This window comes from Ranitomeya imitator, chromosome 9, assembly GCF_032444005.1.
Source record: "Ranitomeya imitator isolate aRanImi1 chromosome 9, aRanImi1.pri, whole genome shotgun sequence".
NCBI classification, from domain to species: Eukaryota; Metazoa; Chordata; class Amphibia; order Anura; family Dendrobatidae; genus Ranitomeya; species Ranitomeya imitator.
This window is the reverse complement of record NC_091290.1, coordinates 157,581,989-157,600,659: the sequence shown is the minus strand read 5'-3', so window position 1 is coordinate 157,600,659 and position 18,671 is coordinate 157,581,989. Positions and strand designations below refer to the sequence as shown.

Genomic DNA, 18,671 nt, shown 5'->3' with positions numbered 1-18,671 from the left:
AAATTGCATTTTTTCCTACAAAAATGATCTTTTCACCCCCAAATTTTTATTTTTACAAGGGTAACAGGAGAAATTAGACGTCAAACGTTGTTGTGCAATTTCTCCTGAATACTTCGATACCCCATATGTGGGGGTAAACCACTGTTTGGGCGCACGGCAGAGCTTGGAAGAGAAGGAGTTCGGTTTGTCTTTTTCAATGCAGAATTGGCTGGAATTGAGATCGGATGCCATGTCGCGTTTGGAGAGCCCCTGATGTGCCTAAACAGTGGAAACCACCCCACAAGTGACACCATTTTGGGAACTAGACCCCCCCCCCAAGGAACTTATCTAGATGTGTGGTGAGCACTTTGAACCCCCAAGTGCTTCACAGAAATTTATAACGTAGAGCCGTGAAAATAAAAAAATCCTCAAAAATGATTTTTTAGCTCGCAATTTTTTATTTTCTCAAGGGTAACAGGAAAATTTGGACCCCTAAATTTGTTGTCCAGGTTTGTCCTGAGTATGCTGATACCCCATATGTGGAGGGGGGGGGGGGACCACTGTTTGGGCAAGTAGTGGGAAGTAGTGACGTTTTAAAATTCAGACTTTGATGGAATGGTCTTCGGGCGTCATGTTGCATTTGCAATGTGCCTAAACAGTAGAACCCCCCCACAAGTGAGCACATTTTGGAAACTAGACCCCCCAAAGAGCTTATCTAGATGTGTCGTGAGCACTATGAACCCCCAACTGCTTCACAGAAGTTTATAATGTAGAGCCATGAAAATAAAAAATCTTTTTTTTTTTTCACAAAAATGATCTTTTCACTCCAAAATTTTTACTTTCACAAGGGTAACAAGAGAAATTGGACCCCAAAATTAATTTATTGTGCAATTTATGCTGAGTACGCCGATACCCCATATGTGGGGAGGACCACTGTTTGGGCGCATGGCAGAGCTTGGAAGGAAAGGAGCACCGATTTGAAATGCAGACTGATAGAATGGTCTGCGGGAATTATGTTGCTTTTGCAGAGCCCCTGATGTACCTAAACAGTAGAAACCCCCCATAAGTAACCATATTTTGTAGACTAGCCCCCCCCAAGGAACTTATCTAGATATGTGGTGAGCATTTTGAACGCCCAAGTGCTTCACAGAAGTTTGGTGCAGAGCCGTGAAAATAAAAAATCATTTTTTTCCCACAAAAATCATTTTTTAGCCCCCCATTTTTTTTTTATTTTTGAAAGGGTAATAGGAGAAACTGGACCCCAAAAGTTCTTGTCCAATTAGTCCTGAATACGCCAATACCCCATATGTGGGGGTAAACCACTATTTGGGCGCACGGCAGAGCTCATAATGGAGGGAGCACCATTTGACTTTTTGAGCGCAAAATTGGCTGTCACGTTTGGAGACCCCCTGATGTACCTAAACAGTGGAAACCCCCCAATTCTAACTCCAACCCTAACCCCAGCACACCCCTAACCCTAATCCATAACCCTAATCAAAACCCTAACCCCAAGACACCCCTAACCCTAATCACAACCCTATCGCCAAAACACCCCTAACCCCAACCAAATCCCTAAATCCAACACACCCCTAATCATAATCTCAACCCTAACCCCAATACACCCCTAACCAAATGTAACCCTACTGCCAACCCTAACCCCAACTCTAACCCTAACTTTAGCCCCAACCCTAACCCTAACTTTAGCACCAACCCTAATACAAACCCTAATCCCAACCTTAACCCTAATCCAAACTCTAACCCTAAATTTAGTCCCAACCCTAACCCTAACTTTAGCCCCAACCCTAACTTTAGCACCAACCCTAACCCTAATTGGAAAATGGAAACACATACATTTGTTATTATGTTATTGTTTTTTCCTAACTAAGGGGGTGATAAAGGGGGGGGGGGGTTATTTACTATTTTTTTAATTTTTATCACTGTGATAGGATCTCACAGTTGCCAAAATAAAACAAGAGGAAGAATCTTCCTCTGCCGGCTGGCAGATCACGGGGACGCAGGAAGATCCAGGGACACTGGTAAGAATAACAGGGTCCCTGATCCCCCTATTTCTCTGTCCTCTGATGTGCGATCACATCAGAGGACAGAGAATGACACACCGCTTTTTTTGCAGTCGCCGATAAACGGTTAATTACCGGCAATCGCAAAACAGGGGTCGGTAAAAACCGACCCTGATCATGTTCTTTGGGGTCTGGGCTACCCCGGGCAGCCGAGACTCCAAAGATCTGTCGGGTGCCGGCGGGCGCTGGAAAAAGATGGTGGCGCCCATCAGGAACCACAAAGAGCATCGGGGGAGATGAGTATCAGGGGCGATCGGGGACCCTATTTCTCTGTTCTCTGATGTGCGGTCACATCGGAGGACAGAGAAATTAAATGGGAAATTGTGTTTTTCTTTTTTTGCGGCCTCCAGTAAACGGTTAATTACCGGCGTTCGTAAAAACTGACCCGAATCATGTTCTATGGGGTCTCGGCTACCCCCAGCAACCGAGACCCCATAGAAAATCCGACTCTGGCGGGCGCTATACACTTTTTACACAGCCCCGTTAATTAACGGCGCTGTGGTTTAAGTACCCTTATATGCCACCGTTAAAAGGCGTATTGGCGGTCGTTAAGGGGTTAATATAAACCTTAACCCCCAGAGTTTTTTTTTGGTTTAGGGTTTTTCGCTCCCCTCCTTCCCAGAGCCATAACTTTTTTATTTTCCATCAATATGGCCATGTGAGAGCTTATTTTTTTGCAGGACGAGTAGTACTTTTGAACAACATCATTGGTTTTAGCATGTCATGTACTAGAAAACAGGAAAAAAATTCCAAGTGCAGTGAAATTGCAAAAAAAGTGCAATCCCACACTGACCTCCCATTATGATTCTTCAGGTCATTACGAGTTCATAGACACCAAACATGTCTAGGTTATTAGTTATCTAAGTGGTGAAAAAAAATTCAAAACTTTGTAAATAAAAAAATGGCACCATTTTCCGATACCCGTAGCGTCTCCATTTTTCGTGATCTGGGGTCGGTTGAGGGCTTATTTTTTTGGGTGCCGAGCTGACGTTTTTAATACCATTCTGGTGCAGATACGTGCTTTTGATCGCCCGTTATTGCATTTTAATGCAAGGTCGCAGCGAGCAAAAGAAGTAATTCTGGGGTTTCTACTTTTTTCTCGCTACGCTGTTTATCAATCAGGTTAATTTGTTTTTTGTTGATAGATCGGCGATTCTGAATGTGGCGATACCAAATATGTAGGTTTGATTTTTTTTCATTGTTTTATTTTGAATGAAGCGAAAAAGGGGCAATTTCAACTTTTATTTTTTTTTGTTTCAAATTTTTAACAAATTTTTTTTTTTTTTTTTTTTACTTTTGCCATGCTTCAATAGCCTCCATGGGAAGCTAGAAGCTGGCATAGCCTGATCGGCTCTGCTACATAGGAGCGATGCTCAGATTGCCCCTATGTAGTAGAATTGCTGCATTCCTATGAGCGCCAACCACAGGGTGGCGCTCACAGCAATCTGGCATCAACAACCATAGAGGTCGTCAGGAGACCTCTGGTTGTCATGCTGATGCACCGCTGACCCCCGATCACGTCGGTGTGCGCATTTCTGGCCCAATGGCCGGAAGGGCTTGTGAAATGCTGCAGTCAGCGTTTGACAGCGGCATTTAACTAGTTAATAGGTGCGGACGGATCGCGATTCCGCCTGTGCCTATTGCAGGCACATGTCAGCTGTTCAAAACAGCAGACATGTCCCGGCTTTGATGCGGGCTCACCGCCGGAGCCCACATCAAAGCGGGGATACTGCCATGGGACTTACTATTCTGCCTGAGGTCAGTAGGGGATTAAAGAGAGGAATCCTCCTACGTCTGCAATCGCAAGTTATCAAAAGACCTTTTTCTACTTCTCTCCAGACCTTAATCAAACAAGAATAATATGTTTCCTTCTCTGGGCGCATAGATTGCAACATAGACAATTTTACAAAAACTGGATGAAGACCCCCACACACAAAAAAAAAAAAGAGAGGCACGGTCAGCAGTAGAGGTGCGGTTATTGAGAGTGAACGCAGCCAGAGAACGAAAATCCAACCAGTCTTCTTCAATAGATGGTTCATTCTCTCCATATGACCATTAGTCTCAAGATGATAACCTGAAGAGAATAAAAGCTTAATTCCTAAGCTGGAGCAAAAACTACGCCAAACGCCAACCATAAACCGAACCCTCTCCCAGAAATAATGTTTTTACAAATGACCATGTAACTACATGATTTGAGAGAAACAATGGAACTGAACGCTTAGCTGTAGGCAATTTTAGTAGAGGAAACAAGTGACCCATCTTGCTGAAATGGTCCACCACCCATACGTGTCCAAGGCTTTGACGGATCCTCCAAAACCTAATACAAAGTGAGCAAATACCCTGCAGTAAACAAACAGCAATAGTGCACGGAGACATCACAAGGTACTTCGTTAACACATCTCTGATAAACATATAAATAGCATTATGTAGCTTAGGTTTATAGCTGTATAAATCACACATAACCCGATAAACGATCACTATCGGTTGTGGCCACAAGGGATCACACGTCACCTGCTGAACGGTCAGTATATCGGGTGGTGGCCACGAAGGAGTACAAGCCTCTAACGTTCTCTTAGGTCCCATACTAATGATAGGTCAGTGCCAGGAACTGGGCATGCTCCATGCTTTTTATGACACTCCCAACATAATAGTTCCAGGATGATGTGTCACTTCTCTGGAAATGTGCAGGTAAGAGATGAAAGATACCAGTGACTGGAGCTCTGTGCTGTGAAAACTTTATTATTAGCAGCATTGGACAAGCCCGACGCGCTATAGGTACACGCCTTGCCCAGGAACCACTGGAAGTCTTGCATAGAAAAGCCTCCACATATCAGACATGAAGAGCAGAACGAGACATTGTCCTTTTCCAGTCTGCACATTGCTGGGTTTAGAAGCGCTTCATCTGCCGCCTTTCCTGCCGTCGCTGTCGTTTTTCATTCTGTTCTTGTGGAGCGGCTGAGGATGAATCTGCTGAGAACCAAGGGCCAAGAACATTTACCCAAAGCAAATACAGAGCACGTCCAGGAGCCTGCGGAAGGAAGGAAAGAAGTCAATGGTCACCACTGCCACCGATGGCAGCCATACTGCCCATCACACATAGTAATACATTGTACATAAATCTGGTGCTAATAATCCTCTGCGGAATAACACAAGACATGACACACACTTATGTGCACTTTCTTTGAGTAGCAGGATTGAACGTGTTTGTGCGCTTTCTGGAATACGACACAACAAGTGGTATGATAATACTGTAGGTTTATTGTCAAGGTGTCCACCGACTCCTTCAGGACCACCATATATAAACAAGGTAATACAGGCGTACATGGTATAATAATAATACAGAAAAAAATAAAACAGGCGCCAAGAACTGAAGAGTTTGAAAGCAAAGAATTAGTCGGCTGGTGATTTTTACTGCAGTAAACTAGTGACCTGCTGAAAGTGACCCTAGAGACTTAATAATGGGGCAGCTAACAAATATATATAAATTTGTTAGTTCATAAAAATCCTTAGTGTAAAAAAGGAAGGGGGATAAAAAAAATAGATAACTAAAACCATGTTGTGGGGATCGTACCTCCTCAAGCACATGACTGTAAAACACTATATGGATCTCCACGTTATCATAACTAGTGATGAGCCAATTTGTTTGAAAAACGATCGCCAAACATAAAATCATAAAGAATATGGCTCATCCGGATTTGTGATCGGAAACACAAGGAAAGTTTTCTAAAAATTGGAAATATTTGTTAACAAGTGCGGGAAAATATTTGAGTTGCTACTTAAGTATTGTGAACACTTTGGCTACGATAACGGTGGTGTATCCTGAGCGCTTGGCTCGCGTTTGATGAGGGGAGGTGGGTTTTTGAGCTTAGAGGTGCTGCGTTCTTGGAAATGCTTTTTTATTTTTAACTTTATGTGTCCAGATTGCGGCTAGCCAATCAGGGCGCAGGAAACATCCACAATGTCCTGACACAACGGCTTGTGTCATTGGCTGCGAAAACCATAAGTCTCTCTCCATATAAATAGAGGACATCTTGTTTTAGAACCATTTTGACACTAACAGCCAGAGAGGCTGCTCCTGACACCAGCACTGTTAGCAGCTAGATTTTAGCTAGGCGGTTGTTTATTACTCAGTTAGTTTAGAAAGGTAGTGTCCTGTATGGCTGTGAAATCGACCTTCCAGCAGATTTTATTTTTGCCATTACTGAGGTCCACAGACAAAGCCAGCAGGGCACCTGCCCTACAAGTGTGTTGTGCACTGCTTCTATTGTGCAGTTGGCGTGAACACAGAGGCAAGCAGCTGAGTAGGTCTTCTGAGGTGGAGGAGGAGGAAGATATGGAGGTTACGTTGCACAGTATGTTGCAGACACGCAGCGATGCAGCCACAACGAGCAATGCATCCTCAGCCACAACTGTGGCTGAGGCAGCAGCGTCCGCAGGTCTGCAGCTCACAGTGGCAGCAAGGGTTGCCTAGACTGGGCCTTTTTTGACACCGCAAAGGATGAGACAAAATCACATAATTTGCCAACATTGCAAAAAAAAAAAATTGAGTAGAGGGGAAAAAGTGCAATAATTTGACTACTACATGAATAAACCTTGACATGAGCTTTACTCTGGGAATCCCACTGCGCTAAAATGCGGACCTCAACAACCATCAGCTGCTCAATCAATCGCAACTGCTGCTTCTTCCTCCTTATTGGTTAAAGTGCAAAGTTTTGTGATGCATGTCTCCGACCCCAAAACCTTGTAAACAGACATGCGTGCTGTAACAGACATGAATCTGTAATGGGAGAGGACACATGCCTGCTGGTCTGGGAGAACAAGCACATCACAACTTTTTCAATCAATCATAACATCGCCGCCTGCACCTCTCTCACAGTCCAGCAGTTTGTCCGGTTCACCGTACTCCACCCTCTCACAGCAATGCAGCCAGCCCACGGTCCCGCAGTTGTGGTCACGTAAAAGATTGTTTCATCCTACACATGACAAAGCTAAGAGGTTGAACTCCACCTTCTCCAATCTGTTGGCCACGGAAATGCGCTGCCTTTCCGCCTGGTAGATACAGACAGTTTCCGAAATCTGATGGCCATTGCTGTCTCCCAGTACCAGTTGCCCAGTCACCATTATATTTCTAAGAAAGCTATGCCTGCGCTACAATAGCATGTCGCAGACATCACCCGTACCTTGACCCATTGTTCACATCCTCAACCTGGTGGTACAACGTTTTCCCCACCACCATCCTGGCCTGGGTGAGATGTTTCAGAAGGCACGAAAGCAGTGTGCTCACTTCCGCCATTTGCACCCCTCAGGTCATTGACTTGCATCGATACAGAGGCCTTAGTCCATGCCAGCTAACAGGTTGATATGTGATGTGCCGACACGGTGGAATTCCACTTTGCACATGTTGCATCGACTGTGGCAGCAGCAACGAGCCCTGACGCAGTATGTCATGTTGTATAGCCTTGGCCAATGCAGTACAGAGGTGGCGAATATCACGTTTACAGAGTGGGCACAGATTAAGGACCTCTGCACCCTTCTGCACAGTTTTGAAATGGCTACTAAGATGATTAGCGCTGACGACTCCATTATCAGCATCACTATTCCGGTCATTCATATGTTGCAGCAGACTTTGAATTGCCTGCGGGAGATGGTGGTCCCAGAAGAAGAAGAGGAAGCAGAGAAGAATGCGAAAGGGATAACATTGTCTCTAAATTTAAGACTGTCGTCACACAGGTGGATGCCAAGGGATGGTGGATTATTGCGATCGAGGGGGGCTGGTGATAACAGACAAACTGTTAGTGAAGGTGCAAGATCCGAGGAACAAACGGAGGGGGAAGAGGTGATGGGAGAACAACTTTCAGAAGATGAAGAGGATAATCATCCCTCTCTGTTGTTCGTGGTTGGCGAGAGGGGACAGAAAACACAAGCATCAGTGTTACCTAGCCACCAACACATCATGGGCTTGGACCTCATGGTACAGCCCGACATATGAGTGCCTTCTTCTGCCACAAGATCCCCGTATAGTTATGATTAGGAATACAGCTGACTACTGGGCTGCCACTGTTAGATCCACGTTATTAAATCAAATTTCGCCAGATGCTTCCTGCCCTTGAAAGGGACCAGCGAATGCTGGAGTATTAAAACATGCTTTTACACAACCTTAGGAGAGCTTTTCTCTAATACAGCAGTGAAGCACACAGTTCAAATCGAAGCTCTAGACTTCCAACTCCCAGCACCTCAATTTGTCAACGCCAAAACATTAGTAGCAGCAGCAGCATCAGCAGCAGAGGTGGAAATGGAAGAAAATTTCTGTGAGTCCTTTGACACTTTTTTTGACCAACTCATCCACCAGCACAACAGAGTCCAAGTCTTACAAGTAGTGAAAGAATGGAGAGGACGGTGCAGGAGTATCTAGAACTGAATATCAATACCATCAGGGACAGTTTGGACCCTTTCACCTCTTGGTCTTCCAAAATGGATGAGTGGCCTGAGTTTGCCTCACATGCCTTGGAGGTTTTATCGTGCCCAGCAGACAGCATTCTCTCAGAACGTGTCTTCAGCACTGCTGGTGGTGTCCTGACGGATAAGCGCAGCCGGCTGTCCCCTGAAAGTGTAGACCGGCTAACTTTCATCAAGATGAACAAGTCAGGAATCTCCAAGGACTTTTGCACCCCAATGTCAGACCCTACAGACTAGGTGATGTTGAAGTTTTTATGTGCTGCACTTGATCTTGCGAAAATTGCAGTCTGTTATATCTTTAGCGTGGCTTCTGTGCCTGCTGCTGTTAAATTTGTGGAAATGTGAACACTCCTGGTTGGGTATCCATCTGCTGGGTTGACTGTAGTGGAAGATCTGTCGGTCCCTATTCAATTTCTACTTAGGTGAAATTGATGCCATTTTGTTGGTGTCTGCCATTAATTGCTTGAAATGTGAACATTCCTGGTTGGGTGTCTCCATCTGCTGGGTTGGCTGTCGTGGAAAAGATGTCGATCCCCATTATACTATTTCTACTGTGGTGAAATTGATGCCATTTTGTTGGTGTCTGCCAGTAGCTTTTGAAAATGTGAACACTCATGGTTGGGTCTCCTTCATGTGTGTTGCCTGTAGCAGTAGACCTCCGATTCCGCAAGGACTCCAATTCCTTGGACTCAACTACCCGTGTTACTGTCCTTAAATTTTTCTGACAATAATAGTTTACGAAACTGATATTTGTGCCACCTGAGCGTGGCGGAGCATGAAAGCAGGTAGAGGTGTTACATGTGGTATCAGGGCTCCCAGCAGAGCAGGCCTACACCGATCCCTCACCCACCTCGTCTTACTGGGACGTTCAATTGAAAGCTGTAAATGCTGTTCCAGACCCTGATACCTCATGTCTGGCTGATTGCTGCAGTGCCATGCTACAATTTCTACTGTGGATGAATTGAGGCCACATTCCTGGTGTCTGTCCCTCAATTTCATGTGTTTTGGTAGCTTTTTGGACCGTTTAAAGGAGTTCTGTATGAGACTGTTTTTGCCTCCCATTGACTTTAATGACGTTTGGCTATGTTCGACGAATATTCAACGAATAAATCAGCAAATATTGCAAATTTTTGCAATCGTAATCCGAACCGAAGATTGAAATATTTGCTCTTCTCTAATTAAAACACTTTTTATTTTTAATTTCAGCAGAATTAAATACCGTATATACTCGAGTATAAGCCGACCCCCCTAATTTTGCCACAAAAAAACTGGGAAATCTTAATGACTCGAGTATAAGCCTAGGGTGGAAAATGCAGCAGCTCCCCTCCCCGTATACTTACCTACTCCTGGCGCGGTGCAGTCCCTGCTTCCCCGGCGCCACAGCTTCTTCCTGTACTGAGCAGTCACCATTACCGCTCATTACAGTAATGAATATGCGGCTCCACCCCTATGGGAGGTGGAGCCGCATATTCATTACTGTAATGAGCGGTACCATGTGACCGCTCAGTACAGGAAGAAGCTGGGGCGCCGGGGAAGACAGCCCCCGCTCCCCCTCCCCTGCCGACCCCTGGGTATGACTAGAGTATAAGCCGAGAGGGGGACTTTCAGCCCCCAAAAATGGGCTGAAAATCTCGGCTTATACTCGAGTATATACGGTATATGTATTTCCATCTGCTATTTTATAAAGCCCATATTACCGGGTTATTTATATATGGCAGTCCTGTAGAAGGAGTCGGGGGATTCTAAAACAAGTTGACAATGAACCTACAATTATCATACCATTAATTGTGTCGTATCTGGAGAGAGCAGAAACATGTCCAATCCTGCAACTCAGTCTGCTGTTTCATGGCAGATGTCACATCTAGCTCTATAGCGTCATGTCTCACATACCCTCATACGGTGAGCAGGTCTACCTGTAATTATCAACCTAACCAGGCAACCCCCACATGTACTTATGCTGGCTAACAGATGTAAATCATTAAGTCTCCGAGCACTAAAAAATACTCGGAGGACCCCCGAGTATGGTCGAGAAATCTCGAGTAACGAGTATATTCGCTCATCACTAACAGACGAGAAGATGGAGGAAATATACACTCTGGTCGCCTCCCTCCACACGATCAGGGGGACGCGGCTTTTGAGATGGTGATGGTATTTTGGCACAAGCTGGGCAGACAATGATAAAACGACCAGTCTGCCCACAGTAAAAACATGCCCCCATACCACGGTGAACCGCAGGCAACCCCGTTTGAGATGACACTCCTCCCACTTGCATAGGTTCGTCCGTCTGCGCCGCTGTGTCATCCTCCCTAGAAAGGACAACAGAGGGCAGATTTGGTATATCTCTCTCCCAAAGCATATATCCACCCGGATAGCAAGGAACATAGAGGCTTCCAACGCCCTGGGAGCAGTCTACTGCACCAGAGTATCTTGTAGCCTAGGTGACAGACCCTGACAAAAATGGCTCCTAAGAGCAAGGTCTTTCCACTGCGTGTCAGTGGCCCACCTCCTGAACTCTGAGCAGTACTCCTCAGCCGGCCAGCCCCCCTGCTTGATTTTGCAGAGTCGAGACTCAGCCAGAGAGATGCCATCAGGACCCCCATATACCAGCGTCAATGCTACAAAAAAACGCCACCGACTGTAAAGATGGTGAACCGGTCGGCAGGGAGAAGACCCAGGATTGGGGATCACCCTTGAGAAGTGAGATTATTATCCCCACACGGTGTTCCTCATTCCCTGAAGAACGAGGGCAAAGCCTGAAATACAACTTGCAGGCTTCTTTAAATACTATAAACTTATCTCTCCCTCCAGAGAAACAGTCAGGGAGAGACATTTTGGGTTCTGGTTGCGCCTGCAACTGAGCCGAAGCCCAGATCCCCGTCAACTGCTGAAGCTGTTGCGTTACCTGACCCCGCAGCTTCTTAAGCTCATTAGTGAGGGTCTGGATCAGTTGGGCAAAGGCCTGAATTTGAGCCATGGCTCACTGGAAAAAATGTGATGGTTGGTGATAATGTCACTGAGTGACTCGACCAAACAGGTGGTCGGTCAACGGAAGGCACAACTCACAAACAACGGGATTAAAAAGGTGATAAGGCCCTACCCGTAAGGAATGGGGATGGTCACCACTTGAGCTCAAACCTGAGCCTGTCGCTGCACTCCCCTATCACCCTATGAGGGTCTTTCCTCCCGTCGCCTTCAGGATACCTTGTCCCTAGTGGTCATCTATTACTGCCCTGGTTAGTGCACTGGACGGCAAGGAGCACTAGCCTCACCTCTGCAGATAATACACACAGGGGGAAGTGACAAACACCAAAGGGACAAGGTAAAAAAAAAAAAACACACTTAAGGTACCGTCACACTGAACGAGATCGTTAACGATATCGTTGCTTTTTGTGACGTAGCAACGATATAGTTAAGGAAATCGTTCTGTGTGACAGCGACCAACAATCAGGCCCCTGCTGGGAGATCGTTGGTCGCTGAGGAAAGTCCAGAACTTTATTTCGTCGCTGGACTCCCGCTGACATCGCTGGATCGGCGTGTGTGACACCGATCCAGCGATGTCTTCACTGGTAACCAGGGTAAACATCGGGTAACTAAGCGCAGGGCCGCACTTAGTAACCCGATGTTTACCCTGGTTACCATCCTAAAAGTAAAAAAAAACTAACACTTCATACTTACCTTCCGCTGTCTGTCCCCGGCGCTGTGCTTTCCTGCACTCACTGTGAGCACAGCGGCCGGAAAGCAGAGCGGTGACGTCAGAGGGACGCCGAGGAGCACACACCAGGTCTACTTAGAGGTAATATACCTGTCTCTACATGTCGTCAGAATTTCATGTATAAGATAGGGGGTAAAAACCATGATACGGGTCCATGTATTTCCCTATTGGGGATACTCTATTATTTATCAGTAATCACATGGAGACTCTTAGTGGGTTCCATGAGACTATATGATATGATAGACCACATAGGTTAATTCTCCCGCTTAACATCTAATAGCATCATGCGACTTATTGTCTAAACTGTGTGTTTGGCCTGGTATAGTGGTGTCCAACTCAGGCTATATAGTTCCTCTTATTGTTGAGGATTTGCACCTTTCTTTATGTAGTGATTCATATGTTTTTAATGTTATTAACAGATATTTAATAAAATTGATATTTTATATAGTACCATTGTGAGATCATTGTGTCATTCTCTGATCACACCTTTTGTGATAGCTGTTCTGTGTATGGTACCAGTTGCCCCCTGTTTTGGGGGAGCAATATCTTGTTTATTGTTGAGCAAAAGTTGTGAATACATACATTTAACAAGAAGGTATAAAGAGAGGAAATCGCTCCTGTAGGTCCCTGGGTTGACAATATTCCTATTAGTGGATATCTAGATATTCGCATTCTAGGAAGCGGGAATTGGTACGTTATGGCATGTGTCAGCTGTAGGTATCTATAAATATCCCTATGAGGGATTACATATTTTATATGAAATTGTTCAAATGATAATAAAATTTGATTTTCAAAGATCTGATTGAGTGTTGTTATATTATATTGTTTCCAGAAACCTGGGTCTTGTAAATTCTGGAGATGCGAAAATTCAGGATTAGGGTTGAGCGAAACGGATCGTTCATTTTCAAAAGTCGCCGACTTTTGGCAAAGTCGGGTTTCATGAAACCCAACCCGACCCCTGTGCGGGGTCGGCCATGCGGTACGTGACTTTCGCGCCAAAGTCGCGTTTCAATGACGCGAAAAGCGCCATTTCTCAGCCAATGAAGGTAAACGCAGAGTGTGGGCAGCGTGATGATATAGGTCCTGGTCCCCACCATCTTAGAGAAGGGCATTGCAGTGATTGGCTTGCTGTCTGCGGCGTCACAGGGGCTATAAAGGGGCGTTCCCGCCGACCGCCATCTTACTGCTGCTGATCTGAGCTTAGGGAGAGGTTGCTGCCGCTTCGTCAGAAGCAGGGATAGCGTTAGGCAGGGTCCATTAACCACCAAACCGCTTGTGCTGTAGCGATTTCCACTGCCCAACACCACCTTCGGTGTGCAGGGACAGTGGAAGCTACATTTTTTTTTTTTTTCCTCAGCGCTGTAGCTCATTGGGCTGCCCTAGAAGGCTCCCTGATAGCTGCATTGCTGTGTGTACGCCGCTGTGCAAACCAACTGCTTTTTTCAAAGCACAAATCCTCTTGTTCCTTCCTTTCTGCACAGCTATCTTGTTTGTTTGTCCACACTTTTGATTTCATTTGTGCAGCAGTCCACTCCTTATTGCTGCCTGCCATACCTGGCTGAGATTACTGCAGGGAGATAGTAATTGTAGGACAGTCCCTGTGTTTTTTTTTTTTGTTTTTTTTTTTAATTCTCCCTAAAAAAAAAAAGCTGTGGGAGATTAAGATTGGCATTTCTGCTTGAGTGCCATCCCTGTGTGTGCCATCTCACGTAGTGGGCCATAGAAAGCCTATTTTTTTTTTTTTTTATTTGGTTTTTAAATCCTCTCTCAAAAAATCACTTTTTATTTTGTTTTCTAAATTCTTCCTTAAAAAATCATTTTTATTTTTTTTTTCTAAATTCTCCCTGAAAAAATAAAAAAAAAAAAAACAGTGGGAGATTAATATTGGCCTTTCTGCTTGTGTGCCAGTCCTGACTCCTGGGTGTGCCATCTCTCCCAGATAGTGTGCCATAGAAAGCCTATTTGTTTTTTTGTTTTTTTTGTTTGGTTTCTAAATTCTCTCTGAAAAAAATCACTTTTTTTAAATTTGTTTTCTAAATTCTTCCTTAAAAAATCATTTTTTTTTTTTTGGGTTTCTAAATTCTCCCTATGGTTAGAAAAAGGAAGTACTTAGCCTCGCATCCGCGTACACAGGGTTTGAACGCCCACATAGCTAGACTAATCTCGTTAGAGATGATGCCCTACCGGTTAGTTGAAAGCGAAGCTTTCAAAGCCCTGATGGACTACGCTGTACCACGCTACGAGCTACCCAGTCGACACTTCTTTTCCAGAAAAGCCATCACAGCCCTCCACCAGCATGTTAAAGAGCGCATCGTCCATGCACTCAGGCAATCTGTGAGCACAAAGGTGCACCTGACAACAGATGCATGGACCAGTAGGCATGGCCAGGGACGTTACGTGTCCATCACGGCACACTGGGTGAATGTTGTGGATGCAGGGTCCACAGGGGACAGCAATTTTGGGACAGTTCTGCCTAGCCCTCGGTCTAGGAAACAGTTGGCTGTAGCCGTTCGCACCCCCTCCTCCTCGTCCTCCTGCAGAAGCGAGAGTTCGTCCACAGACCGCAGTCGCACAACCACTCCATCCGCAGCTGCCACTGTTGCACACCAGGTCTCCCATTATGGGGCAGCTACTGGCAAGCGTCAGCAGGCTGTATTGGCTATGAAGTGTTTGGGCGACAACAGACACACTGCGGAAGTTCTGTCCGAGTTCTTGAAGAAAGAAACGCAGTCGTGGCTGGGCACTGTAGATCTTGAGGCAGGCAAGGTAGTGAGTGATAACGGAAGGAATTTCATGGCTGCCATCTCCCTTTCCCAACTGAAACACATTCCTTGCCTGGCTCACACCTTAAACCTGGTGGTGCAGTGCTTCCTGAAAAGTTATCCGGGGTTATCCGACCTGCTCCTCAAAGTGCGTGGACTTTGCTCACATATCCGCCGTTCGCCCGTACACTCCAGCCGTATGCTGAACCATCAGCGGTCTTTGAACCTTCCCCAGCACCGCCTAATCATCGACGTTGCAACAAGGTGGAACTCAACACTGCACATGCTTCAGAGACTGTGCGAACAGAGGCGGGCTGTTATGTTTTTGTGGGAGGATACACATACACGGGCAGGCAGTAGGATGGCAGACATAGAGTTGTCAGGTGTGCAGTGGTCGAAGATACAAGACATGTGTCAAGTCCTTCAGTGTTTTGAGGAATGCACACGGCTGGTTAGTGCAGACAACGCCATAATAAGCATGAGCATCCCCCTAATGTGTCTGCTGATGCAAAGTTTGACGCACATAAAGGATCAGGCGTCTGCAGCAGAGGAAGAGTAAAGCCTTGATGACAGTCAGCCATTGTCTGGCCAGGGCAGTGTACAGGACGAGGTAGCGGGCTTAGAGGAGGAGGAGGATGAGGAGGATGATGGGGATGATATTTTTAATGAGGAAGCTTTTCCGGGGCCACTGGAAATTGCTGGCGCGGCAAGGCCGGGTTCTGGTTTTTTGAGGGACACAAGTGACGTGGATTTGCCTGAAACTGCCCCTCAACCAGGCACAACCGCAGATTTGAGAACTGGAACTTTGGCCCACATGGCGGATTATGCCTTACGTATCCTCAAAAGGGACACACGCATAACTAAAATGATGAATGATGACGATTACTGGTTGGCCTGCCTCCTTGATCCTCGCTATAAAGGCAAATTGCAAAATATAATGCCACATGAGAACTTGGAACTAATATTAGCAACCAAACAATCAACTCTTGTTGACCGTTTGCTTCTGGCATTCCCTGCACACAGCGCCCGTGATCGTTCTCACACGAGCTGCAGGGGCCAGCAGACCAGAGGAGTTAGAGGGGCAGAAATCAGAAGTGGCGTTGGCCAGAGGGGTTTTCTGACCAGGTTGTGGAGTGATTTTGCTATGACCGCAGACAGGACAGGTACTGCAGCATCAATTCAAAGTGACAGGAGACAACATTTGTCCAGTATGGTTACTAACTATTTTTCATCCCTTATCGACGTTCTCCCTCAACCGTCATTCCCATTTGATTACTGGGCATCCAAATTAGACACCTGGCCAGAATTGGCAGAATATGCATTGCAGGAGCTTGCTTGCCCGGCAGCTAGTGTCCTATCCGAAAGAGTATTCAGTGCTGCAGGTTCAATATTAACCGAAAAAAGGACTCGTCTGGCTACCCAAAATGTAGATGATCTAACCTTCATTAAAATGAACCACAACTGGATTTCGATTTCTTTTGCCCCACCTTGCCCGGCTGACACCTAGCTTTCCTATGAAAAGGTCTTGCCTGTGGGCTATTCTGAATGACTTTTCCAATCTCGTAATTTGCAGCACCTGATTGTCCAGCATACGACACGTTTACACCTCCCTAAATGGCCAAACTCCCCACACGGGGCCGTGGTATCGCCACTTGGCGCCAGCACCCGTGAGAGTGCTGTTTGTCTGAAGAGGTGGGTGTGCCAGCTTTTGGTCGACGGCACTGCCACTGGGTCCCTCATAGTACAATAAAGTGTCTCTGGCGGTGGTGGTGCGCACCCAACGTCAGACACACTGTTGTAACATGAGGGGCCCTGGGCCTGTACCGCCGGCCACAAGAGAGTTCCCCCACCCCAGCTCAAACATTGCTAAACCACTTGCACAGTTATCTCTCACAGTTCCACCAATGTTTAGTCTATGCGCTGACATCCGTAAATTCCTGCCACTGACAATACCATTGTGTTGACATGTATGATGGTACTTAACATAGTCAGGGGCAGTGTCCTATATTTACCAAAGTAAATACTTTGTGCCAAATTACTAGGTCTGAAACTGCGCAGAGGAGCCCACCCCAGAACCGAATGATTGCACCCTTTGGTGGTTTCGTTTTGTTGTCTTGCGAGAGATTAACATGTATTTATTGTTTGGGACTACTAACTGGCAGACACTCATTACAATCGGCCTCCGCTGACAACACCAATGCTGCCCGTGTACCCCTGGAACCAATTATAAATTGCCTACAGCCCAATTTTATTATGTTAGGCCTTCGAAGCCTGTCTGCGGTCCCTTCGTTCTACTACTACTCCACTGACCTGTCTACTGCTGCCCGTGTACCCCTGGAACCAATTATAAAGTGCCTACAGCCCAATTTTATTATGTTAGGCCTTCGAAGCCTGTCTGCGGTCCCTCCTTCCACTAGGCCTCCACTGACCTGTCTACTGCTGCCCGTGTACCCCTGGAACGAATTTAAAAGTGCCTACAGCCCAATTTTTTTTATGTTAGGCCTTCGAAGCCTGTCTGCGGTCCCTCCTTCCACTAGGCCTTCACTGACCTGTCTACTGCTGCCCGTGTACCCCTGGAACGAATTTAAAAGTGCCTACAGCACAATTTTTTTTTATGTTAGGCCTTTGAAGCCTGTCTGCGGTCCCTCCTTCCACTAGGCCTCCACTGACCTGTCTACTGCTGCCCGTGTACCCCTGGAACCAATTATAAAGTGCCTACAGCCCAATTTTATTATGTTAGGCCTTCGAAGCCTGTCTGCGGTCCCTTCTTTCTACTACTACTCCACTGACCAGACCAATGCTGCCTGTGTACCCCTGGAACCAATTATAAAGTGCCTACAGCCCAATTGTTTTATGTTAGGCCTTCGAAGCCTGTCTGCGGTCCCTCCTTCCACTAGGCCTTCACTGACCTGTCTACTGCTGCCCGTGTACCCCTGGAACGAATTTAAAAGTGCCTACAGCCCATTTTTTTTTATGTTAGGCCTTTGAAGCCTGTCTGCGGTCCCTCCTTCCACTAGACCTCCACTGACCTGTCTACTGCTGCCCATGTACCCCTGGAACCAATTATAAAGTGCCTACATCCCAATTTTATTATGTTAGGCCTTCGAAGCCTGTCTGCGGTCCCTTCTTTCTACTACTACTCCACTGACCAGACCAATGCTGCCCGTGTACCCCTGGAACCAATTATAAAGTGCCTACAGCCCAATTGTTTTATGTTAGGCCTTCGAAGCCTGTCTGCGGTCCCTCCTTCCACTAGGCCTCCACTGACCTGTCTACTGCTGCCCGTGTACCCCTGGAACCAATTATAAAGTGCCTACAGCCCAATTTTTTTTATGTTAGGCCTTCGAAGCCTGTCTGCGTTCCCTCCTTCCACTAGTCCTCCAGTGACCAGTCCACTGCCGCCCGTGTACCCCTGGAACCTATTTCAAAGTGCATACAGCCTACTTTTTTTCTTTTATTTATAATTATAAAGCCCAGATGGACTACGCTGTACCACGGTAAGAGCTACCCAGTCACTTCTTTTGCGAGAAAAGCCATCCCAGCCGTCCACCATCATGTAAAAATCCGCATTGTCCATGCTCTCAGGCTATCTAATAGTAGAAAGGTGCACCTGACAACAGATGCATGTCCACAAAAGGTTACATGTCCATTACGGCGCACTGGGTTAATGTTGTGGATGCATGG

At 46.1% G+C, this 18,671-nt stretch overlaps 1 protein-coding gene across 1 annotated transcript in view; it reads right to left on the bottom strand.

Moving 5' to 3' along the window:
• Nucleotides 1-4,776: 4,776 nt before the first annotated feature.
• TMEM208 (transmembrane protein 208) overlaps nucleotides 4,777-18,671 on the bottom strand; it is a 46,400-nt gene continuing 32,505 nt past the window's right edge. The window contains exon 6 of the mRNA XM_069739673.1: nucleotides 4,777-5,085. Within this exon, the coding sequence (XP_069595774.1) occupies nucleotides 4,945-5,085 (141 nt within the window). The 3' untranslated portion in view covers nucleotides 4,777-4,944. The remainder of the gene's footprint in view (nucleotides 5,086-18,671) is intronic.